This window comes from Sciurus vulgaris (genome assembly GCF_902686455.1).
Source record: "Sciurus vulgaris genome assembly, chromosome: 7".
NCBI lineage: Eukaryota > Metazoa > Chordata > Mammalia > Rodentia > Sciuridae > Sciurus > Sciurus vulgaris.
In genome coordinates, this window is record NC_136467.1 from 154,916,184 (window position 1) to 154,941,001 (window position 24,818).

At 51.7% G+C, this 24,818-nt stretch overlaps 1 protein-coding gene and 1 long non-coding RNA gene across 5 annotated transcripts in view; one reads left to right on the plus strand and one right to left on the minus strand.

Annotated features, from left to right (window-relative positions):
* RIPOR2 (RHO family interacting cell polarization regulator 2) overlaps positions 1-23,255 on the minus strand; it is a 103,912-nt gene extending 80,657 nt beyond the window's left edge. For 2 of the 4 annotated variants that reach the window (XM_079147553.1, XM_079147558.1), the window contains exon 1: positions 21,956-22,177. In XM_079147553.1, the coding sequence (XP_079003679.1) occupies positions 21,956-22,142 (187 nt within the window). In that variant the 5' untranslated portion in view covers positions 22,143-22,177. Of the gene's footprint in view, positions 1-21,955 lie in introns of all 4 variants that reach the window. The other 2 variants (XM_079147559.1, XM_079147554.1) reach the window with 2 other exon arrangements.
* Positions 83-3,267, plus strand: LOC306666407. The gene is made up of 2 exons (XR_013765302.1): positions 83-114; positions 148-3,267. It is a non-coding gene; the product is annotated as an uncharacterized lncRNA (long non-coding RNA).
* Positions 23,256-24,818: the final 1,563 nt, after the last annotated feature.

A 24,818-nucleotide genomic window follows, 5' to 3' on the forward strand; every position in this document is an offset into this window, starting at 1 on the left:
CCTCCACGCAGGAGAGCTTCTGCTCACGGCTCCCCAGGACACCTGGCAGGGAGCAGCCTGGTGCCCACCCTGGAGGGAGGCCCACTTCCCCTCACTGCCTTCCTCAGGCAGCTTGTGTGGGGAGGAAGGGGCGGGAGGCCGACGGAGGTGTGGGGGCCCTCCTGCCAGGACCCCCCGGCCAGCCTTCTTTTTCCACTGCTGCCTGGTTGGAAAGGTAGCCGACACTGATGCTCTGAGAAGCTGGGCAATAACCTGCTCACAATCACAAAAGCGAAGCTGTAATTCAAGGTCAGGTGTGAATCCAAGTTCAGAGCTGTTTTTACTTAGAGTCTTCCACCACAACGCACTCCCAACTTCCCCTCTGGGGCTGAGCATTGCCCCTGCTGCAGTCTCTGCTTTTCCTGGGGCCCCACTCGGCCTCCTGGGCTGAACTGCCGCTCTGGGCAGGACCAGGAGGTTCCTCGGGAGTCGTGCCCTCCGGGAGCTGGCTCCCTCAGGAAGGAGCACCACAGGCGACCAACGGCTGGAGCAGGACAGAGTGCGCTGTTTCCCTCACTGGATCGCTGTGGGATCTGTCCTGGGGACTCTGCAGCCCCCACAAGTGTGTGAGCAAGGGACTGCGGCACAATCCTTACTGGTCCGTTTCTTCTTGTCCCCACCCTCTCTGTTTCCTACCTTCTGGATTCCTAGTGTTCCCCCAGCAGGATTCTTGTATTCCAAAAGCTTGACTGGGCAGAGCCCTCGGAGACCACGGTGGAGCCCTTGTGGCACAATCCAGAGCAGTAAAGCCCAAAGCCTGCCGGGCATCAGGGATGGTGATATTATCGAACATCCCGACCCCTGCCCAAGATGAGTCTCTCACACTGCTCTTTCATATGAACAGGAAGAACCAGTTCCTTCCAAACCAGAAGCAACTTGGCACAAGTAGGGGTTCGCCCTCACATAGCAATGGTGTGGGGGGCACTGGGGATTGAACCCGGGTGCTCTACCTGTAAACTACAACCCCAGTGACACTTTTCTTCTTCTTCTTTTTTTTTTTTTTTATTTTGAGGCAGAATCTCAAACTGGTCTCCAACTTTCGATCCTCCTACCTCAGCTTCCCAAGTCCCTGGGGTTTCCAGGTGAGCGCCACCATGCCCGACTCCCCTCTGTCTATTAGTCTTAATCGGAAACTCTCCTAAGTATAAACGATAGATATTATTTCAACAAGTAGCTGAAGGCAGCTCGGGTGCAGAGGGAAGCCCAGCAGCCTCACCACCTGCCTGTGAGCCTGGTGCTGGAGGTGGTTATAAATAAGTGAGGTGTGTTATGGAAGAGGAAGTGACACGGTGCCATGGGAACCACAGTTATTTTTGGCATCACAGGACGGTGTTTGAACTTGGGCAGCACCAGAAAGGGTCTCTTTCCATAACTGATGCTATGCTGTCCTCCCCTCACGGGCCCTCATGAACCAGTGTTTGGAGGGTGGACATGGCCAGGCCAGCCTAGATGTTCTTCCTGCCATCAGTGATCACAGGAGACAGCAGGAAAGCCCCCAAGACGCGGCCACTTTGCTCTCCTGGCTGAGAATCTCCGATGAGTACAGAGCTCTCGCCTGCCCAAGGACCACACTGCTGGGAAGTGGAGTTGTCGCTTCATCAGAAGGCCTCGGAGAGGTGTTGGCACTGTCCACACTCTCCACTTACATTCCTAAACAGTCCTCGTGCCTGCCCTGCTGGTGGGTTCTTGGCCTCATTGACTCGCCCTGGAAAGAGAGGTGACCAGGTCCACCTGCCCCTACGGTCTTCCTAATTGTGATGCTCCATACCTACACGGACAGCAGATCCAATGCCCCAGATCTGCAGTCCCTCCTCTACCAGAATGAGCTTTCCGTAGAGGGTGGCCACCCAAGTGCAGGGCCCAGATCCAGCTTGGACTGCCGCCAGTTCTACGACTCTTGATCTCCTCTCTCATGCTATAACTTGTTGCCCTCCACCTTGACCCCATCTGTTGATTTCTTCATTCGTTGTTCTGACCAGTCTTTCTTCCTCTCTCTGTCTTCAGTTTAATAATTTATGAAGTACACAAGCATCATTCTGGGAAAAAGTCTAGATTTTCAGGTCACTTCTCGTCGTTTTATCAAGCACAGGAGGTTCTCAGAGTCCTCTCAGTGGACTTGGGAAGCAGTGGTCTACAGAAAGCCCCGAGAGGCATCCAGCCCCATCGGTGCTGCACTGAGCTTCCGGAAGTCCTTCCGGCTGTGTGCCACTCTTCTGCCAACCACACACGCAGGGGACGGCCCCGGGAAGAGGCCTGGACACTGGGCTGAGATCCTTCAGTTCTATTTTAGTGTTTCCAATGGAGAACTCGGCAACTCTCAGCGTTTGAGGACCTCTGTGTCCTCACCTGCCACAGTAAGGTCTGGACAACCTGATCACCGAGCTGCCTGTTGCTCCAACAGCTGACATTTCCTGCTTCCTTCTTTTGGCTCAAGTCATTCTTACTTCTTGGAATTCTCTGCTGAGTCTTCTCCAATCACTTTTTCTCCTACCTCTCAGGTTTGTCTCTAAAGATCCTGCCTGGCCTGGAAAGCACGGTCCACGCACTCCCTCCCGGGTGACATGACATCCGTCGCCCTGTGAGTCCTCTGTCTCCAGAACACAGCCCTAAGCACACACTTGCCCTCTGTGGAGACTTGGCGTTCTCCTCACAAGGTCACAGACTCCTCCACACAGGGCTGAGCTCTGTGTCACATGGAGGGTGAGAAATACGTGAACGAGCACAGAAGGTCCAGTGAACACCACTAGATGAGGAATGAACACACGCTGCCCCTGCTGCTGGCTGTCACCCTCTGTCCTGGAAAAATGGTGCAACAAGCCTGCATTTATTAGCATCCAAGCTGCACCCACGGTGGCGTGTTTCCACCGGGGGGGGGGGGGGGGGGCAACAGCTATGCCTTGCTCAGCCGAGAGCGAGACTCCTGGTCCTGCCCCTATCTGTGCCCATGGCCAGGTCCTGGGGCGGAGACCCCTCGGGCTGCTTCCTCTCCATCACCTTCCACATCTGCTGCACAGCAGAAGCTTGCTTACCGCCATGGCATGTTAATGTGTCCTAGGAATGCATGACTCAGGGCGCTGACGTCAGGCGGTGTGCTCAGGCGGGTCACCCCATCCCAAACCCTACCTGCACCCCACTTCCCGCTTCACTCCAAGTGCCTGGCAGGCTGCGTGGACAGAAGTAAGCAGAATGTTCAAAGCTGATGGGAAATTAAATGTGCCCTAAATGCAGTGCAGCCTCCTCTCCAGAGACTTGAATTCCATATTTCATACATTATTATGACGTTACGGACAGAGGTCATTTTCTGAAATAACATAACTAGACCAGTTGTTCCAATTTTTTGGTCAGTCTCAACACCTGTTCATACAATAACATAATCTACAGCAGTCATTTTCAAACTTTTTTGTTCCAAGACCATTTTAGTCTAAAAAATATTGAGAAGGTTGGGAACTCCAGAAAGGGTCTTGGAAACCTCAGGGGTCCTCAGACCGCATTTTAAGGACCAGAGATATAGATTGACAAAACTTTAGGCAAAATGTTAATTTGCAAATCTTTATCATTATGAATGCCCAAAGCTGAAAGTAAATAGCTTACATTTAACCAAGACGTATTATTGATCAAATAATGCTTATTATTAAGTATTAGTAAGATAGTCACCCGAGCATAAAGCAGCTCACAGTGAAGCAGAAACGGCTGGAAACTCAGCGTTTTCATTCACGCAGGATGCCAGGTTCTTGGCGTGCAGGCTCCTGAAGGTTCGACATTAACTTTCACTATGCAACATCCCCTGCCTTGTCTCTCGTCAACAGGGGAAATAGTAAAGTGAGGGACACTCAGGTTCCCCACAGGGACTGTTTTGTGTCCTGGCTGGGATGGAGGCAGCCCCTGGCTTGCAGGGTCTCCTGCTGCCTCCTGTTCTCCAGCCTTCTCCTCCGCTCTCTGCCTGAGCCCCCCAGGGACCAGTGGCTGCCTTGCCCTGAGGTGTCCACTAGGTCTGGCCAATGGAGCCCAAACAGGAGGCAGGAGCTTGCCACTGGCTCCTCCCTGTGGGGTCACCTGGGGCTGTGTCCTTCACCGAGGTTGACTGCTCCCCTCTGGCAGCCCCTCTGCACGGCTCTCTCTCCTGGCAGCTTTTTCCTCTCTGGTCCTTTGGGCCAGCAGTGGTTCTGCCATGTGGGGCTGGGCCAGTCATGTCCTGCGCCCGCCCCTCCCCTTTGTCACTCTTCTCTTTATAAGCAAAACATCCTAGACTCATTCTAAGTTGAGGGAGCCATCGGTGTCTCAGTAATGCCCTGATTCATACTTATTAAAAATTACCTAGAGATCACTGAAAAAATTTTGAGTCTGTCCAGTCCACTCCTGTGCGGTTGCTCCTGGCTCCTGGCCTCCTCCCTGGACTCCCAGGATCCTGTCACCAGCACTCCCAGGCTGGGTGTGAGAAAGTCCCTCAAGAGAAGCCAGAGGACCATGAGACACTGCTCACCCACCACCACTGCAAACACGCCATCCTGGGGGGCACAGCACACAGTGGCCCAGGATGGACCCCAGGGCAAGGGAGGTGGGGCACTGGAGTCAGCCGGAAGGGGCTCCCAGAAGAAGGTTTGAAGCTGAGGCCCAGAAAGTGAAGAGCTGGGCTGGGGCCTGGCAAGTGGTGAAGACCCGTGGTAGACGCCAGTGGGTGGTGGAGACCCGTGGGTGGGTGGACCCCATGGGTGGGTAGACGCCAGTGGGTGGGTGGAGACCCGTGGGTGGGTGGAGACCCGTGGGCGGCGTCACACACATGCACACGGGATGCAAGATTGGGTGTGGTCGCCAGCCAGGTGGTCAGCCTAAAGGGCCCAGATGCCCTGTTCCCTGCCAACTCTGCGGCTGATGTGAGGGGGTGAGAACAACCAGCCGCCCGGGCTCCTCACTGCCTTCCAGGACGGGGCTCTGAGAGGCCAGGGCTGGAACCATCCCGGGATTGGCCTTCTCCCAGGAGGGCTCATCCAAGAGCAGATGAAAGGCATGTGCTGCTTAAAAATCACGAAGAATGATCATTTTTAAAATCTGCTTTTATCCACTCATTTATATTAAAAAAATTCTTATTCAGGAAGCTCCTATGATTTGACATTCATTCCTCCTTCCATTGTAGGTCAGAACGTTGTTCTACACGATCCTCTTTAATTCTTCTCCCTCCAGTTCCGTCCCCATTCATAAGCCGAGGAGATGACTTCAGGAGGTGGCTTCAGGGGGTGGCTTCAGGGGGTGGCTTCAGGGGATGGCTTTGGGGGGTGGCTTCAGGGGGTGGCTTCAGGGGGTGGCTTCAGGGAGTGGCTTCAGGAGGTGGCTTCAGGAGGTGGCTTCAGGGGGTGGCTTCAGGGGGTGGCTTCAGGGAGTGGCTTCAGGAGGTGGCTTCAGGAGGTGGCTTCAGGGGGTGGCTTCAGGAGGAATTGCAGCCCCAGCAGCTCTGTTTCTTAGAACTGTCACTGCTGGTTAACCTTCTCCATCTGCGGCACATGGTTTTAGAGTGTGACTTACATCTGGAACGGAGGTCCCTGGGGGTTAAAGGAGCTGCTGCTACCAGGGAAGCAAGCTGAGAAAGCTGCCGAGAGCTGCAGGCAGCAGGGCAGCCGGGGCCACCGGAAGTGGAGAATGGGGTCCTCCTGGCTGTGCGCAGATTCTTCTCTCAGCAGCCTCTCCCTGCCCTGGGCCCAAATCCAGTGGTCTCTTGGCGACTTGGGGCCCATTAGACATCCCAGGTGGCTCTGGTGTCTAAGGCCTCTTCGTCCCAAGTCCCTGTTGCAGCTGGCATGCATTTTATGCAGAATCTGGATCCTGGATCCAGCCCAGGCCCTGCAGAGCGTCCCTTGCAAAGGTGACAGTGAGGCTGACTCTGGCCCACAGCTTGCTGGGCTCACAGAGCCTTCTTGGTGGGAGCTGGAGCCAGACGCCGGTGGCCTTTCCCCTCTGCCCCGCTCTGCGCTCACACACTCCACATCCCTGGCAGCTTCGGATAGGAGCTGTGACAACAGGACCGAGCCCTGTCATCCTCCATAATTAGCCAGGCTAGCGAGGCTGCTGTGATATCAGTGCATCCGCAGCGCTCTCGCACCTAATAAATTATTCACGCCGCTGAAGTGTAATCGGCTGTCACGTTCAAAATAGGTCATTCGCGCTAAGGCTGCTGGAGGTGAAAATTTCACAGCAATGGTAACAAAGCCAAGTGCTTTGGTTTAAACAAATCTCCGCAGAAAGTGGCTTCTCCAAGCAATCCTGTATTAAATGTCTTTAGCGGAACCCCAGCTATGGTTTCATTAGCGGCAGCAGGGCCATCCAGACAGCCATCTGCGTGCAGCAGTGAGACCAGGGACGGTCTCTGCCTTAGCCTTTTCCCCTGTTGACACTCCCCAAGGAGCCTCCAGGGGCTGCTCGAGAAAGATAAATGTGCGCACGGGCCCCGCCCCCACACGCGAGGCTCAGTCAGACTCAGCAGGAAATTCGAGTCCCAGGCCGCAGGCCAGGCGCCCCTGCACTTCGGTCCTCGTTCACGGACACTTGGCCTCTTCACCACCCAGAAGACACCTGCCCTCGTGTTGGTGGTGGACACGTCATTCCGCTCCAGTGTCCCATGGAATCTGAGCAGGGGCTGCTCCCTTAGGACCTGGGAGGGTTCGTGGCGTGTAAGTGGGGGCTTTGAGGACATAAAGGACTGTCTCACAGGAGGAAGAGCGATTTCTCCTAGGATTAGATAAAGACGTGATGGAACACATAACTTGAAAGGTTTGAGTTAAACTAGAGTGAGCGTGCGGTCGCGGGCTGTTGGCTGTTGCCTGGAAGTGTGACCAGGGAGGCTGCCCCAGCTCCTTGGGAAGGGGAAGGAGCAGGGGCAGGGAGGGCCTTCAGCCATGGGGTGGACCCTGGCCAGCCTGCTGGGAGGAGTCTATGGACCACAGCCTGGACACAGAGGGCTGGAGCAGGAGAGAGCAGCCAAGTGCAGGAGAGCAGGAGGAGGCAGAGCTGGCCTGTCACAGCCCTGCTCCCAGGGGAGCCAGGCCCTCACCTCAGCCATTCGCCCCGGAGCCGGCCAGGCTGCCCAGCCCTCCCTTGGCCCCTGTGATGGCCCTGGAGCGGTTGCATGGCAGGTCTGTGACCAGCCCCCAGGTTCTGCTGCCCCGTCCCCACAGGCTGGGGCAGAGTCGGTGGGGGATTTTCACCGCGTCCCTGCAGCTTTGCAGTCAGAGGGCAGAGTGTTTCCAGTGCCCGTGCTTCGAGTGCTCAGACAGGCTCACAAAGCCACCCGCTATTTGTGGACACGCTGTAAACTTAACCGTCCACAACTGGACTCCTGCTTCCCACTGCAACCCCTGCTCGGCACAGCCTGCTCCTGCCCAGCTTTCCTCATCCCAGGAAAGAGTGATGTTTTCCCTGCAGATGCCCAGGACGAAGGGTCGCCCTGGCCCACTACCCTGGTGTTCCTGAGCACAGGCTCCCACCAGCTCTGCCCCGGAGCATTCCAAGTCCCCTAACCAGCCTCTCTGCCTCCACTCCTTGCATCCTGTCTCTGTTTCCAAGGCCACACTAGAAGGATCCTTTCGCAAGGCAAGCCAGAAGACGTCTCTTCGGCAGATGCACAGAGAATAAAAACTCCAGACCTCCCGATCTCATCTCCGACCACCTGGCCCTGCTCCCCCTATGCTTGGTCCCGGGTCTCCTTGCCACCCCTGACCCCCACAGGTTGGCCCTCAACTGCCCTCAGCCTGTGGCACCTGTCAGCATAGCCTTCCTGCCCTCCACCACATGCACCTCCCATCCTGTGGTGTTTCTACGGGGTTGCGGATCCACCTCCCTCCGGTGCACAGCCCAGTGTCGCTCACAAGGCTGAGCCTTTCCTGTAGTCACTGCTGGGTCCTGAGAGCCATAAGAGAACTGAGCCCTGCTCACAGCAGGCTTTCAGCAGGTACTCTTGGAAGAGCCCCATGTAGTCTCACAGATGCGGTTAGGAAGAAACGTCTCTCTAAGAGTAAGCTGGATATACCCAGCCTTGGCTCGGTCTAGACCAGCTCCTTAGAACCTCCTCTATCTTCTGTGGAGATTTGGTTCACTCCTGGTAAGGACACATGGTTTACGGAAGCGCAACTGCTCTGCAGGATTTTAGAATTGCCTAGGAGTTTCCTATTTTGGAATACCCATTCTGAACTATTTAAGTGAGGAGATCTATACATTTGTGAGTCTGCATGTGTTGTGGTCAAACACATGTAACAAAGTTTCACATCTTAACCATTTTTAAGGGTACTGTTTAGTAGTGAAAAGTACATTCCCATTGTTCTGCAATTGCTTTCATTTTGCAAAACGAAACTCTATGCTTATTAAATAAAAATCCTCCTTCTCTCCTCTTCCCTGCTCCAGGAGACTTCCTCCTACTTGCTGTCCCAATGATGGCTCTAGGTACCTCATATAAGTGAAATCACGCAGGATCTGCCATCTTGGAGACTGATTTTTGCTTCGCGGTGTCCTTAAGTCTCACCCCTGTGGTAGCCTGTGTCAGAGTGTTACTCCTTAAAGCTGGAGAGCACTCCATCCAGGTCTGCGCCACATTCGCTCTCAAGGTACACTTAAGCTGCTTGCACCCCTTGGCCGTTGTCAATGACATTTCAAATACAGTGCACACGCATCTTTTCAAGACCCTGCTTTCAATTTCCTTGGGTATATACCCAGAAATGGGATTGCAGGATCATATGGCAATGCTATTTTTGACTTTTTGAGGAATTGCCACACAATTTTCCATAGCAGCAGTACCATTTTACGTGACCACTGTTTTGGTTTGGATCTGAACCGTGCATGTTCCCCACAGGCTCATGTGCTGAATGCATGTTCCCAATGCAGCCGTGTTCAGCGGTGGGACTTTTAGGCAATGACTGGATCATGAGGCTTCAGCCTCATCAGTGCATTGATCCATTTGATGAATTAATAATCTGAGTGATCTTGGGAGGTGATGGAAACCATAGGCAGGTGGGGCCTGGTTGGAGGAGGCAGGTTTTAGGGGTGTGCCATTGGGGACCGTATCTTGTCCCTGGACCCTTCCTTTCTCGTTCTTTCTCTGCCTCCTGGCTGCCATGAGATAAGCAACTCTGCTCCGCCACACCCTTCTGCCATAATGCTCTGCTTTGCCTCAGGTCTGAAGCAATGGAGCCAGCCAACCCTGGACTGAACCTCTGAATCCCTGAGCCAAAATAAACTTTTCCTCTTTTAAGTTGTTTATGTCAGGTGTTTTGATCACAGCCATGAAAAGCTGACTAACTCACCACTAATTTACATTCCCACCAACAGTGCACCAGAGTTTCCTAAGTCTTTTTAGTAGAAAGATTTACTTCCCCCTACAGCAAGCCAGAACTGCTCAGAGATGCCTAATAGAGCTAAACATTCCTGCTTCTTCTAATGCTTAGCAACCAGGAGCTGAACAGCCCCTGCTAAATGTGCACGGGTGTGTGGCAGTGCTTTAGCTCTCTCCTGTCGTGTCTGTTTTCAAAAGGCTTCCTTGTTCTTAAATTAACATGCAGGCTGAGCAGACTCACGCCGGTCTGCCTTACAGACTTGGGGCAGTGGCAAGAACCAGCACTGTTTTTGGAAGATCAAAACTCTACTAATCCCATGTAATCTTCTGAAATAAAGGTAATGTATTTCCAGTCTGTGGTGCTTTGGGGAGATGCCCTCTGAGGCCTGGTGCCACCGCTTTCTGTGAACTAGAGGACTTGGTGTGTGGGAAAGCCCAGAAGACAGTCTTGGGTCCTGCTTGCAGACCAGCCATTCATTATGAGTGGGCCAAAGAGCTTCTGATCTCACAGACCAGTGGGCCCTGGGGTCTCCTGGGAGAGAGGCCCCTGGACTCTGCTGTGACTGTCTTCCTTCACCTTGTTTACTGTGGGCTGGGAGAATAGATCCTTGGCCCTTCACTCCACCTCCAGCCAGAGCATTCTGTCTAAGGCCACTCATTTTTGTCACCCTTCCAATTGATGTTACAGAGAGATATAAGGGGCTGATACGCACTGTCTCTACGAGGGTATCGACATAACCATGGGGGTGAATCCCTCTTACCTAGGGACTCAATAAGGAGAAGACCCTCCCAGCAGACGTGAAGAGGGGCTCAGGAAGAGATGGCTCAGAAGTTCTCAGTGACTTAGGAGGGAAAAGGATCTGGAAGCTGATGCCTCACTCACGGGTTGGCAGGCCTTCTCTCGAAAACGCCAGATAAGAAGTATTTAAGGTTTTGTGGGCCAAGAGGTAAAAAGAAGGAAATTATGTAGATCATATAACCAGAAAGAAAGCAAACTTTCTCAAAATTTTTATTGACATAATTAAAAATATAATAATTGAGCACCTTTTTTGGGGCAATAATGGTCACTAAAGAGAGGAATGGAATGTTTTATCTTCGAGATAACATTTTCCGTAACTGAGATCAGTGCAAGATTTGTACCTTGCGCTGAATCAATTGCACATGTTCACTCTCTTGCTGCCAGCCGGATCTGGCCTGCAGGCCTTGGTTTGTCAGCCCCTGCCTGGAACAAGAGCAGGGCAGAGCCTCTGACTGGCCACGGGTCAGTCCCCGCGTTACCGGTGGGCTCTGAAGGCCTTAACCGAGGTCTTTCTGGGCTTATTGTCAATGTTAGGAAGACATAGGGGTTTTCTGTCCTCTGCGTTGTGATCCCTATGCAAATGACAAGATGTGCTGTGTTTTCACATACGGAAGATGGGGCCTGTGACACACCACCTGCTGACTGCCAAGCGTGGAAGGTCAGGTGGTCCATTGCTGATCGGTCCTGCTGTAGCTGCTATTGCTGACCTCACTGGCTGGTGGGGAGCCCTGGCCAGAACTTTCACGAGAGGAGCTCAGTGAATGGTCGGTTCCTGGAGGGCTGATTCTATGCACCTGTCCTCTTGCCCTTGTGGTGGTGTACCGAGGACCAGGGCTAGAGTTTGTCCTCCTGTATGTCTGCGTGCCGTGAGCATCTTCACATGCCAATGCACGTAAGCAGATTGTCATCGTTCCCTCCAGGAGATCTTACCAATGGAAATATTTAAAGATCAATGGAAGAGAAAATGAACACAAAGGGCCTTCAAAGGGGAAAGCGGAGAGGCTGCATTTGAAATCTTAGTCATTGTCCCAAGAGGGTGCTGTGACATGAGTGTGTGTGTGTGATTATATATGTGTATACATATGATAGAAGTTCTCGATGGGTGCTGATTTCAACCTAGAAGTGTTCAACACACGTGGAAAGGTCAGCCTTCCTCAGATCACCTTTCTAAAAGAGCTCTGGGGAGTGGAGAGAGTTGGCAGTCACTGTGATGCATTCGCCACGGTAAATATTTACCCAGGAAATAGGTCCTGCTGAAGATGCTGTCAAGGGGTGATTCTTCACCTCCAGCATTCAAGGACTAAGCAACGGGCCCCTCTCCACAAGAAACTTCCATCGTGTGGTTACCCTTCAATACCCAGGCAGTCTCAAAGGAGAGCAGGTTGTGACAGTGACAGGAAGTAGGGAAGAAGTCGTGAATGAGCCTGTGCCAAGCTGGGAGGCTATTCCGAGCCCTGCCTCGGTCACATGGTGAGGATCAGAGGGCAGCCAGGCTTGCTGTCCATGAGCCAGAGGCATCGCTAGAGTCCTGGGAAGTGAGCAGTCTCAACAGCCCTGCTGTAATCAGCTGTGTCTTTGATTAAGCTGGCTCACCCTGTGACAAAAACCAGGAGTAGGAGAGGGCAACTACATCGACTTGGAAAGCTGGGACAGCTGAGACAATCCCAGTTAGATGAGAGCTGACATTTGTGTCATGAGCCCTGAATGATTTTCACTTGCATCATACATTATCTCCTTTACCCTCAGCCATTTTTTGAAGGGACAAATGTCATCATTGTTATCATCATTACCACCATCATCATTATCACCAACACCATCACCACCACTACCACCATTACTACCACCACCGTCACCACCACCACCACCATCACCATCATATCACCAACACCATCACCACCACTACCACCATTACTACCACCACCGTCACCACCACCACCACCATCACCATCATATCACCAACACCATCACCACCACTACCACCATTACTACCACCACCGTCACCACCACCACCACCATCACCATCATATCACCAACACCATCACCACCACTACCACCATTACTACCACCACCGTCACCACCACCACCACCATCACCATCATATCACCTACACCATCACCACCACTACCACCACCATCACTATCACCACCATCATCATTATCACCAACACCATCACCACCACTACCACCATTACTACCACCACCGTCAACACCATCACCACCATCACCATCATATCACCAACACCATCACCACCACTACCACCATTACTACCACCACCGTCACCACCACCACCACCATCACCATCGTATCACCAACACCATCACCACCACTACCACCATTACTACCACCAAAGTCACCACCATCACCATCATCATTATCACCAAAACCATCACCACCACTACCACCACCATCACTATCACCACCATCATCATTATCACCAACACCATCATCACCACTACCACCATTACTACCACCACCATCACCACCATCACCATCATCACCATCATATCACCAACACCATCACCATTACTACTACCATCATCACCACCACAATCGTCATCATCACCACCATCACCATCACCATCACCACCACTACCACCATTACCATTACTACCACCATCATCACTATCACCACCACCATCATTATCATCATCACCATCACCATTACTACCGCCATCATCATCACCACCACAATCGTCATCATCACCACTATCATCACCATCACCAACGCTATCACCATCACCATTACTACCGCCATCATCATCACCACCACAATCGTCATCATCACCACTATCATCACCATCACCAACGCTATCACCATCACCATTACTACCCCCACCATCATCACCACCATCGCATCCTCACCTCGTATCATTATTAATATCATCATCGCCACTACCATCATTATCATAATCCCCATGTGGAAGGAGGAATTGAAGCTTCTGAAGGGTTAGATAATTTTGACTAAAGTCAAACAACTAGTAAGTTGAACTTGGTAGTCTGAATTCAAATACTTTATCCATTCTGTAGCCTATTGCTACTTTCCCTCAGTTTGGAGTCTGAATAGTAAAAATCAAAGACTGAAGAACAGCAGTAGCTTCAGTTTCTGTATGCAGAATGCCTAATATAGCACCAGGCTGGGGAAGGTGCCTGGCCCTGCTCTGGAAACTGCTGGCAGACTGAGCCACGATACGCGCCCCGATTGCAGAGTGCACGTCACTGAGAACAGCAGTGCTTCCTAAAGAGGCTGTTGTTAGGCTTCATGGTGAGACTTTAAGTTTTGATGGTTTTTGATTCTGAGAGATGCTAATGGAGCCCATGGCACGTGCGCCAGAACTTGAGAAGAGTTTGTTTCCCAGGGTGTCAGTCACATAAGCTGCCTACGGGAGTAAAGAGCACCTTCCGCAAAGCACACTTGCACGTTGAATCTCGGGCATGTTTTCTTACATGTCACCCCACAGTACCTCATGTTGTTATCGATGGACGGAAAGGATCCTACTACAGAAAACGCTCCGTGTTTGTTCCCGCTCGGGGCTTTCCGAAGGCCAACTTCCAGAGGACAGAAGGCCGAGTCGACAGCTCAGCCAGCTGACAGCTTGCGATCTGAGACGTCATTCTCCCCTCATGGAGCTCATGACTGCCAGCTCTGAATAGATGATACAGAGTGGGGTCCAGCGGAGCCTGAGTCCCAGGGTGCAAACAGGGCCGCCCTCCACTCCCACAGGCCACACGGGAGGGAGCTGCACAGAACACGAAGACCTGCGGACCACCTCCCCACCCGCCAGCTCCCCCATCAGTGAAAACCCTCCCAAGTCTGATGTGAGTGCTTTCTCTTCCATCACCGGAGAAACAGACTCGCCGCCCTCCCCCACGCGCTCATGGTCGCCTCGCTTTTATATTCTACATTTTAAGATCTGTACCTTGTATCCACCATCGTCTCCTTCACCTGTTCTATCCCATCATCCCTACGTGGGACCCCTAAAAAACCTAAACTCACCAACAAATATACTATCTATAGTACCCTTGAAATAAATATCTGTGCTTTTAGAGTTCTAAAAAGTAATAGATAAATGATTAGCAATAATATTCATTATTATTATTAATGATGATGTCACGTAATAAGCTTTCCACTATGATCGCCAACCTATTTCAATGCACCCAGGTCAAGTTCATTGAAATATCTGCAGAGATCTTCAACTCTACTACACAGCAATAGTAACAAAAATGGCATGGTATTGGCACCAAAATAGACAGGTAGACCAGTGAGTGGTACTGAAGAGAAGACAGGGAGACAAACCCACATAAATGCAGTCACCTCATACTAGACAAAGATGCCAAAAACAAACAATGGAGAAAAGACAGCCTCTTCCACAAATGGTGCTGGGAAAATGGAAAATTCATAGGCAGAAAAATGAAATGAAACCCCCACCTCTCACCCTGCACAAAACTCAACTCAAAATGGATCAAGGACCTCGGAATTAGACCAGAGACCCTGCACCAAATAGAAGAAAAAGTAGGTCCAAACCTTCACCTTGTAGGCTTAGGAGCAGACTTCCTTAACAGGACTCCCAAAGCACAAGAAATAAAAGCAGGAATCAATAAATGGGATAGATTCAAACTAAGAAGCTTTCTCTCAGCAAAGGAAACAACAATGTGGTGAGAGAGCCTACAGAGTGGGAGGAAATCTTTACCACACACACTTCAGATAGAGCACTGATCTCCAGAATCTATAAAGAACTCAAAAACTTTACACCAAAATACAAATAGCCCAATCAATAAAGGGGCTAGTGAACTGAGCAGACACTTCACAGAAGAAGATCTCCAAGCAATCAACAGATAAGTGAAAAAATGTTCAACATCTCTAGTAATAAGAGAAATGCAAATCAAAACTACCCTAAGGTTCCATCTCACCCCAATTAAAATGTCTATTATCAAGAACACAAGCAATAATAGGTTGGTGGGAAGGATGTGGGGAGAAAGGTACACTCATACATTGCTGGTGAGGTTGCAAATTAGTGCAGCCAACTCTGGAAAGCAGTGGAGATTCCTTAGAAAACTTGGAATGGAACCACTATTTGACCCAGTTATTCCACTCCTTGGCCTATACCCAAAGGAATTAAAATCAGCATACTACAATGACGCAGCCACATCAATGTTTATAGAAGCTCAATTCACAATTGCTAGATTGTGGAACCAACCTAGATGCCCTTCAATAGATGAATGGATAAATAAACTGTGGTATATATACACAATGGAATATTATTCAGCCACAAAGAATAAAATTATGGCATTTGCAGGTAAATGGATGGAGTTGGAGAATATCATGCTGAGTGAAATAGGCCAATATCAAAAAACTAAAGACCGAATGTTTTCTCTGATAAGTGAAGGATGATAAAAAATGGGGGTGGGGAGTGGGTAAGGGAAAAATGGAAGAAGGATGGATTGTGTAGAGGGGGTAGGGGGTGGGGGGAAAGAAAGATAATGGAATGAGACAAACATCATGACCCTATGTACACGTATGATTATACAAATGGCGTGACTCTACTTTGTGTACAACCAGAGAAAGTTGTGCCTCATTTATATACAATGAATCGAAAAAAAAAAAAAAGAAAAAAGAAATATCAGAACTGAAATCTTGGGACTTAATGGATTAACTGTCGTTTGCCTGAAGCCTACGTTAAGTTGAGGCATGAAAAGCTTGAGTCCACCTGTGGAGGAGCGAGGATGATGTAATTAACACTGATGCACCTTCTGCAGCCAACTGGACATCACCTCTGCCTGTTTCGTTTCTTCATGATACTGGGGTGGAACCAGGTGCTCCACCACTGAGCTGTATCCCCAGCCTTTTCTACTTTTTATTTTGAGACAGTGTCTCCTTACGTTGCTGAGGCTGGGCTTGCTTATATCCTCCTGCCTCAGCCTCCTGAGTCTCTGGGATCACAGGCGTGCGCCACCACAACTGGCTCCTTATCTCTGCCTTCCGATTGCTATTCCAGCATGGGTCAGACCTTTCTCTTACAAACATGGAAACGTGAAGGAGTAGCTTGTTGTCCCCAAGACAGGAGGCCCCAGGTGGTGGGTGAGATGTCTCTGTCTACACCACACAGCGGAGGTGACTCAGTGTGTGACCTGCGTGGCACGCTGGCTTGGAGGGAGCTCAGGTTCTCCCCTTAGCCTTCTTTCCTCCCAGGGTGCACAGGTGCCTCGAGACTCCCAGGCCCCCAGACGCCCGGGGAGCAGCATGAGAGAGCCTGGACTCCCGCTTCATGTGGGGGACATGGGGTGTGTTGGGGTCCCACCTGTGCCCTATGTGGGTCTCTTTCTTCTTTCACTTGACCTCTAGGACGGTCCACTCATTTGTTTTTTCTTCCTGTCCAATTGTCCTGCTTTCCTTCTAGTCCTTGAAACAGTCATTTTAATTTGGCTCAACCTTTTCCTCCTTGAGAATCTCTTCTGGAATCAACTTAATAGGCAACTTCTTAGTTAAACCCCACGGCTTTTGGCAAACAGTCAACAGGCAAAATCTAGCCATCCAAAAATAAGCCAGAGGCTGAACAAGCTGGCACTTGCTAAGCACAGGAAGGCACACGTGGCCTGGTGAACTGGATGGGTCTCATCTTCAACAGGCCTGTTGGCATCAGCGAATGGCTTCTATCAAGAAGGAGAAAGAACAGTCCTTGCCATTTACCTCCATGTGGTCACAGCGACCGCACATTTCTTTTCCTGTCTTTCTTTACAAGATCACCAGGTGCGCGATGGGCTGGCACAGACTCCCAGGGTTCAGGCCGAGTCCTGCAGAAGCACCCTTGAGTGCTCCTTCCACTTCGCCTGCGGAGCTCAGACCCGGCTGGCTGCTCGCGGAGATATTACCCTGATCGTTTAAGATGCCTGGCCTGTACCGGGGGGCCCCTTTCAGCGCTGGGCTCATCTGCATAGGTTACCCTGAGGTCACTGAGGCCATAAATCAGAGGGGGACTGGTGGCTAGACAGCCTGCATAGCTGCAGTGTGAGGCGCTATTTTAGTGTGTGTCCCCAAAGTGACACCGAGTCTTTGGCACCAAAGAAAGCTTCCTAGACATCTATGGGAAGAGAGTGTTTTCCAGTCATCCAAGGCTGAGTCAGTCTGGCAAGAATTACCGAGGGGAGGTCTGTGTGCCGGTAACCCGGCCGGAAAGACTCCCAGCCGAAGTGTATCCAGGAGCCCAAGGGGGGGTGGATCCAGCCATCTTGGCACACAGTGCCAATTCCCTTCAGCCCAAGAATCTAGGCCAGCCTCACCTTGTCCCTCCTGCTGTGCCACTACTTGGGTCCACTCGGGAACACCAGATATTCCTTGGGAAAGATTTGACACAGTTAAGGAACCACGATTGTTTTGGCTTATGTGATGCCCGCCGCCTTCGGCCCCGCCGCCTGCACTTTTGGGTTCTATTTCTCTGATCTTTTCCGTGAAGGGGTTGACAACCAATCTAGACTTTCACGACTTACTGGCTGTGTATTCATGTCTGTATTTTCCTTCCTTCCTTCCTTGTCCCCTATTTTCCTTTGGGGATTGAACTTGGGGTGCTCTACCACTGAGCTATATCCCCAATCCTTTCCATTTTTAAATTTTGAGACAGTGTCTCACTAAGTTGCTAGGACCTTCATAAGTTGCTGAGGTTGGCCTCAGACTTGTGATTCTCCTGCCTCAGCCTCCCCAATCGCTGGGATTATAGGCATGCACCTGGCTTGCTCTTTTCCTTCTCTCTCTCTCTCTCTTTGGGGTACCCAGGATTGATCCCAGTTGTGCTTAAACATGGAGTCACATCCCCAGCCCTTTTTTATTCTTTATTTTGAGACAGGGTCTCACTAAGTTGCTGAGGCTGACATCAAATTTGCAGTCCTCCTGCCTCAGTCTCCTGAAATGCTGAGATTATAGGCTTATGCCATTATGTCCAAATCTCTTTTCTTTCTCTCTCTCTTTCTTCTAATTTTGGAAGGGGCAAATATAATTCAGTATACAGTATCAAAATATACCGGATTTCAACAGATTGTGTAATTGTTTACTTATTTTTTAAAAACTACCTTGGCTTCATAGCAGTCTCTAAGGACACAAAGTGGCCAGCACCCTGATGGCAGTTCTTTCTTGACAGGCCTTTTGCAATCCCACTGCCTTCTCGGAGTCCACGTTCCCTTTGAAAGAGGAAGAGTCTGACTGGCAGCCTGGGGAGAGGTAGCAACTGAGTCAAGAGGTGACCTTGCACCCGCTCCCCTGCGGGTCTCTTCAAAAGCCGCCTGCAGCCCGGGTCCACGGACTTCCCCTGGCCAGCTCACGTCTCCCTGGCAGGCTCTGCCTTCACAGGGGAGGTGGTCCTGACTTTCTGGGACACTGTCACTCAGGAGAGGGCCTCTCTGTGATGCAGTGCCATCCCAGCTCCGGGGCATTTCAGAAGATGTGGCACGAGTCTCGCTGTTCCTGTGGCCACAAAGCGGGGTCTTAGCAGGTTTGCAAGGTGCAGGGAGCAGGAACCCAAGGGTCCTTTGCACTTGTATTGTGAGCCTGCCATGCCTCGTGCTCTGCTGGCAGCTGGACAGTGGACCCCTGAGCAGGCTGCAGTGCAGTCAGCTGGCCCGGCCTCTGAGGAAGGAGACCACCGCGGCTCTAACTTGCGCTCAGGAGTCATCTCAGCAGCGAGACGCAGACTGACCAGTGCCAGGGAACTGTCCCCCAACACGGGAATTCTGCTGGCTCAAGTCTGCTCAGGCTTCCGGTGCACGGCCCTGTGTTTTCCTCAGTGCCCACCATCACCATGGCCATTACCGTCACCATCACCTCAGTCACCCATCTGGCTATTTCTGACGTTCACCAGGCTGGCCGTGAAGATCACACAGTGATGGAACAGATAAAAGCCCTTGAATTTGATAAGTTTGAGGCAGCCAGGGGAAGAGAGACTCTAAATCTAATTACTGTTTTTTGAATACCCTGATAATCAAATCAGTCATTTCCCAAGAAAGATCGCATCTATGATCTGAATGATATAATGAAGTTGGTGGTGCTCAAAAAGCAAACTGAAGGCTGTGTGTGTGTGTGTGTGTGTGTGTGTGTGTGTGTGTGTGTGAGAGAGAGAGAGAGAGAGAGAGAGAGAGGAGAATAAACACCAGGGTTGGGGTGTGGTGTGTGGGTGGAGGCTGTTTCTCGCTCGCTTTCTCTCTTCCTGTGCAACCTGCTGTAGAAAAGACCAGAGTTACACACCAGTGCTTCCTTGCTCTGTAAACCTTAACATTTTCTTTAACCACAGAAAACAATAGCTGGAGCAAACAAGATTCGGAGAGGCAGAAAAACATCATAAGTATGACACACCCCACCCTCAAGGTCTTTATGTGGTCTGTGTATCTAAACAAATCAATCAATCTATCTGTCTATCTAACTAAATAAACCTAAATTCTAAACCTCTTCCTCTAGGGGACAAAGTTTCCTTTAAAAATGTGTTGGCTGCAAGGGCATATCATTGCCCTAGTGATCAGCGTCTGGGCTTGTTCTTCCGTAGGATGGAAAGTGAGCCAGTCCCGTGGATGAGGCTGAGAGCAGGCACCAGGTCTAGGAAGACATGTCACTGCGCAGAAAAGAATAAGTAGAATTCTGAGGTTTTAAGAAGCGAGATCTCAGAGAATGCAGTCAACCCTCTGGTTTGAGATGAAGAGTGAGGCTCAAGAGGATGAAGACCTGCCCAAGTCCCTGCAGCTCTGTCACAGCAGGGGTGTGGCTGCTGAGCAGGCAGGCAATGACTACTCCAGGGCTGTTTCCACCACATTAATCTCTGAAAAGTTACCTGCAAACTGATGTTCTGTAAACAAATCCTGCTTTGAATCCATTAACCAGACATGCGAAATTTTTGATGAAAACATTCCTTGAGATGTGGGAATTAGCATCTATGAGTACTTCCACCTGTAGGCACCGTTCTCTCTCCCCATGAGAGCACTTGTTCTGCACACAGCCCCACAGGGTCTGCCGCTCTGCATTATGAGAGAGAAGCTAAGGTGCAGAGAGAGTAAACAACCTGCTTAAGGCCACATCGTGAGCCCAGGCCCTGCAACTGCAGAGCTCACGATATCTCCTGGCATGGAGCTTGCTAAGAGAGAGGCGCCAGCTGGCCGAGCTTCCTCCCACCAGCCCTGACTCTGAAAGCTGAAGAGCGATACGCTGAATGTCAGCCTTGCCAGGTTTCTCTCTCTGATCGCCAGGGATCAAGGCAAATGAGACCATCGGTTCGGACAGGGGCAAGCACACCACCCTCAGGAGCAACGAGAACATTCGGAATCTGCTGGGCAACCCAATAGCTCGCTGTCCACGGCACCATGGAGAAAGCCCAGGAGGCACAGGCAGCATCAGCAGTAACAACTCCAGGCTAGATCTCCTCTGACTCCCCACCTGACTGTCCAGCCTGGCTGCCAAGGTTACAATCACCCTGCAATCGTGTGCCCTGGAGACGGTCCATACGGTGCATCAAGCCCTGCTCTGTGCAGGTCTTAACCCTCCCTTCAGGAAGAAACCCCACCCCCGCTCCCAGAGCAGGATCCCCAGTCTGTAGAGGGCGCTCTTCAGCTCTGTAGCTAGCCAAGAGGAAAATCCCTTTGGGAAGGAAACAGGATGGACATTCTGAAAAACTATTCCTGGTCGGAAGAGTGGGCTAGTAATTACCAAATTGTCCAGCCCAGGCCTGTCTTCCCGCTGGCGCACATTCGTAAGAGTGCACGAGTGTTAGCATCTACGTGAACAGAGCCAGAGAAGACATCTTCAAGTGGAAGCCAAAGCCAAAGAATGGAGCTTAAGTCCGACCTCGACGGTGGCCCTCGGTGCCTGTCGCCTGGGTGGAGCCACAGACCGACGCGGCGAACAGCAGCGAAGCCTAGGTAGACATTCTCCCAACCGGGGTAAGTCGTGATAAAAACCCAAATTGTCATTTTAATTATTTTGGTGACTGGAACAAAATAAGAAAGACAGAAACCAACACTGACCGCAGTAAATCAGCTGACCGCAGGACAGGGCACTCGTACTGTGCAGTGCGCTCTGAGTTTTCTTCGTCAACTCGTATTACTCAGCTAACCATCGTAAGAGGCTCACCACTGTTTCTTTTAAAAACTTACTTGATAGAGTCCTTAGAAATTGACTGGACTTTTTTTTAATGGGAAATAACCCAATTCTCAAGATCCCTGGGCCCAGATTACCACTGACTTAGGCGGGTTCAATTCTAGGAAGGCTCTTGCCCACAGCCCATCTCACGGGCAGTGTTGGCACAGGACCTCTGTGGATTACTGGGTGGGCCACCTGGAAGAAGAGCAAGCTTCCCAGCGCACAGCCAATCTGTGGGAGAGCTGGAAACGGGAATGTGAGACCAGGAGATGCCCGTGGGCGTCAAGTGCTGCAGAGGAGGGGAGCAGGTCCAAGCTCCACGGCATTGGGAGCGCCGTGGCATCCGCCTCCAGCCCCACCCGCAGCCTGGCTGTGAAAGCACCCGGGACAGCTTCCCTCAGGGTGTCAGACTCCACAGAGCCGAAAAGGGACGGGAAAGACTTAGTACTGCTTTCTGACCTACAGCAAACCTTTACCAGCCTGACTGTGCACAAAGCATCAGGAGGAACCCCTCGCAGCCCTGCCCGACCTTGCCCGAGCTCCGCGGTGCCCACGTTGACATCTGCCACAACGACCTCACTCAGAAAGCTCGGGTCTCCTCATTCCAAAGCACCGAGTCCTTGCCCAGCCTGGCAAAAGTTTTCCTTGGTGTCAAAACAAAGCAAAGCAGACCAGAAGGGCTCCTGCCAGAAAGATCATTTACCTTCGCCAAAAATATCATCCTCTTCGTCAGCCAGAGGCTCCTGGACATCGAGAAACTGCATCTTGGGAAGACAGTGAGCTGCAGGAGCCGGCGCCCAGGCTGTCTGGCCGCAGTGCCTGGGGTGATTTCCTTCCCCGCTGCTGCTCGCTGCTCTCTGCTCCTCAGGAGGGGAGGGCCGCTTCCGCATCTGCCCTGGGCTGCAGCTTCATTCACAGGGGAACGCGCTCGGGCCCCTCTTGAAGAGGGAATTCCCGGCGAGGTGATTCTCACTGTTGAGAAGAAAGAGCCATTTGGAAGGGGCTGCGGATCCAGTGGATCTGAGGGCAGATATCGCTCAGTCTAAGGGCCATGAATTCTACTTCAAAGCGCTACCTTTCATATTTCCTTAAAGAGGGAGGTGGGCTCTTAACTCCCTTGCTTATGACTTTGAACACAATGAGCTGTGTTGAAAGAGGGGTTCACATTTCTCCTATCTTGGTTTTGCTTCAATGACAATTTATCTGAAAGTCAAGCCAGCGGCCGGCTGTGCTAAGCCCCAGAGCAGGCCTGGGAGGACAGGACCTTAACTCTCTCTGTCGCCCTTGAATTTTCTCTTTTGCAAGCCTCCAGCATTTGAGAACTGGAAACTGCATCGTTTAAACCAAATTTAATACGGATCCAGGCTCTCAGTGTCCCAGTGAAATCTACCGTCAGTGGCAGATAACGGGTTTTGGTGAGACAACTGCCATTCCACAATAGTTACTTGGTCGGATACTTCAGCCTTTATCAGAAAAGGAGAGAGAAGAAAACGTAACTGGAAACGCGTCTCCTGACCGGGGAGTGGCGGCCGCAGCCCTTCCTCTGCCTCCCGCCTTATCCAGCAGCCTGGAGTGTTGGTTCGGTGCGCTGTGCTCCCATCTCTGAGACCTGTGGGGATGTCATCTGGGACTTCCCAGGGCCCCTCAGGGGGGGCAGAAGCTCAGAAGATGCAACTAGAGGTGTGAGAGGAGCTGTTAACTCTGGCTGTTTACTTCTGGGGCTTTATTTACTGCCTGGTTTTGAAAACACTCCCAGTGCCACCCCACCCCCCAGGCCCAGAACTGTCCCCTCCTCCCACAGCTGTGCTCTCTTGTGCTGGAGGGGAGTGTGGGTCATGGGCTGGAGAAGCCCATCCGTGAGCCACCCCAGAGCCCGGCAGAATTGGCCACTGAGCGCCCGCAGAGGTCTGCCTGTGTTTGGAATCCCCAAAGGCACTCTTCAGGGGGTCCTGCAGGGAGCTCTGGTCACTCTCCACCAGGCTGACGCAGTCCTCAGCAGAACTTTGAAGGCTTGTCACTGGTATCCAAGGTCTTGCTGCCCAGAGGCCAGGGCCAGGAAGGACCAGCTCCCCCAGTGCGCTCAAGGAGGAGGGACGTCTGGCCCCAGGTGGCCCCTGGAAAATTCTCAGGCAGACAACCTGAGACGCCCTGTGCCTACACCTCCTCTGCATCCTGCCTTCTGACCACTCCCTGCCCTGATCTGCACCCGAAAGATGCGTCTGCTTAAGGGCTGCAGTGAATCACATGGACTAATCAAAAGTGGGCCCCAATGCAGGGAAGCAGGGTGGGCTGAGCTCAGGTGGTGTGGCTGAGTGAGAGGCGAGGGTGGGTCAGATCATCCACGGCACTTCCCGGCACTGGGTCCTGGAATCACACCGCCACGAACGCCGCGGACGCCGCTATCCCATTCTACAGACGAGGCCCTGGAGGCTCTGAGGTCTGGCCCAGCTCTCTTGCGATCTCCTGGCAGATGTGGCTCACTGGAGCTCACTTGTTACCTGGGGTCTAGCAGGTTTGTGGAGAGGCCTCTCCGGCCACTTAGAGCTCTTCTCTGATGAAACCTCAGGGGGATGGAAACTGATCAGTCACCGCTCCACTCTGCGCAAACTCTCAGCAGCCCTCAGTCTCCTCTTCTCCAGTTTAGACTCTAGACCGCAGCTAAGAATCTCAGAACAACTCAGATGCTACCAAGAACTCCTTGACAGCAGCAAATATAGACACATGGTGCTTACCCTCTGAAGTTCACAGTGACCTTAGCGGGACAAGGAAAACACGCAGTGAGTCGACTTAGAAACCAAAGAGCTGCAGATGAGCGCATCTATATGAGTGAATTTCCACGACCTGTCCACTAAAATTTCCTGACAAATATAAACAGCATGATTATGTTCACGCAAATGTCCCAAAGTGGGACAAATGTGAAAAACATACTCACGACAGGAAACCCTCCCCCAGCGCCCAAACAGTTCTCTCAAGAGGTGGCAGGAGCCACCCGGGGGCCTGCATCTGGCAGGCGGTGGAGGGGCTGAGGTTGGACCAGGCCCAGAGTCCACTCTTGAACTCCACGCTACTCTGAAGGAAGGGAGGAACCAGAGCTCTCTGCGGCCCCAAAGCAGGCACTTCAAGCTTCTGCTCACAGGACTCCCTCTGCCTGGAAGCTCCCCTCCGCATTTGCTGCCAACCTGAGAACCATCTGCTGCCCTGGAGGGCTGAGTGGAGGGCTTCCTCTAGGGCGCTCTCCCCAGGAGGCCCTCTGACCCCCAGTGGGAACGCCGCCCCTCCCCCAGTCACATATGCATTTGAATACTTATCTGTTTGGCTGCCTTCAGTCCTCAAGGGCAGGGGCCACTTCTTAAATTCTGCATCTTGCGATCCTTAGCACAGGGAGAGGCAGAAAGCCCCTGAGGCACACAAGTGGATCGTGACCCAACTAAGAGGGTAGAAATCTCTGGTGTAGACCGAGTGCCAGAGTGAGAATTCTCATTTAGGAGTTAGTCCGGGAATCTGTAGATGAGGCAGAAAAGCTTCCTCCTTCCTCTTATGCTTATAACTGGGGCCTTCCAACTAAA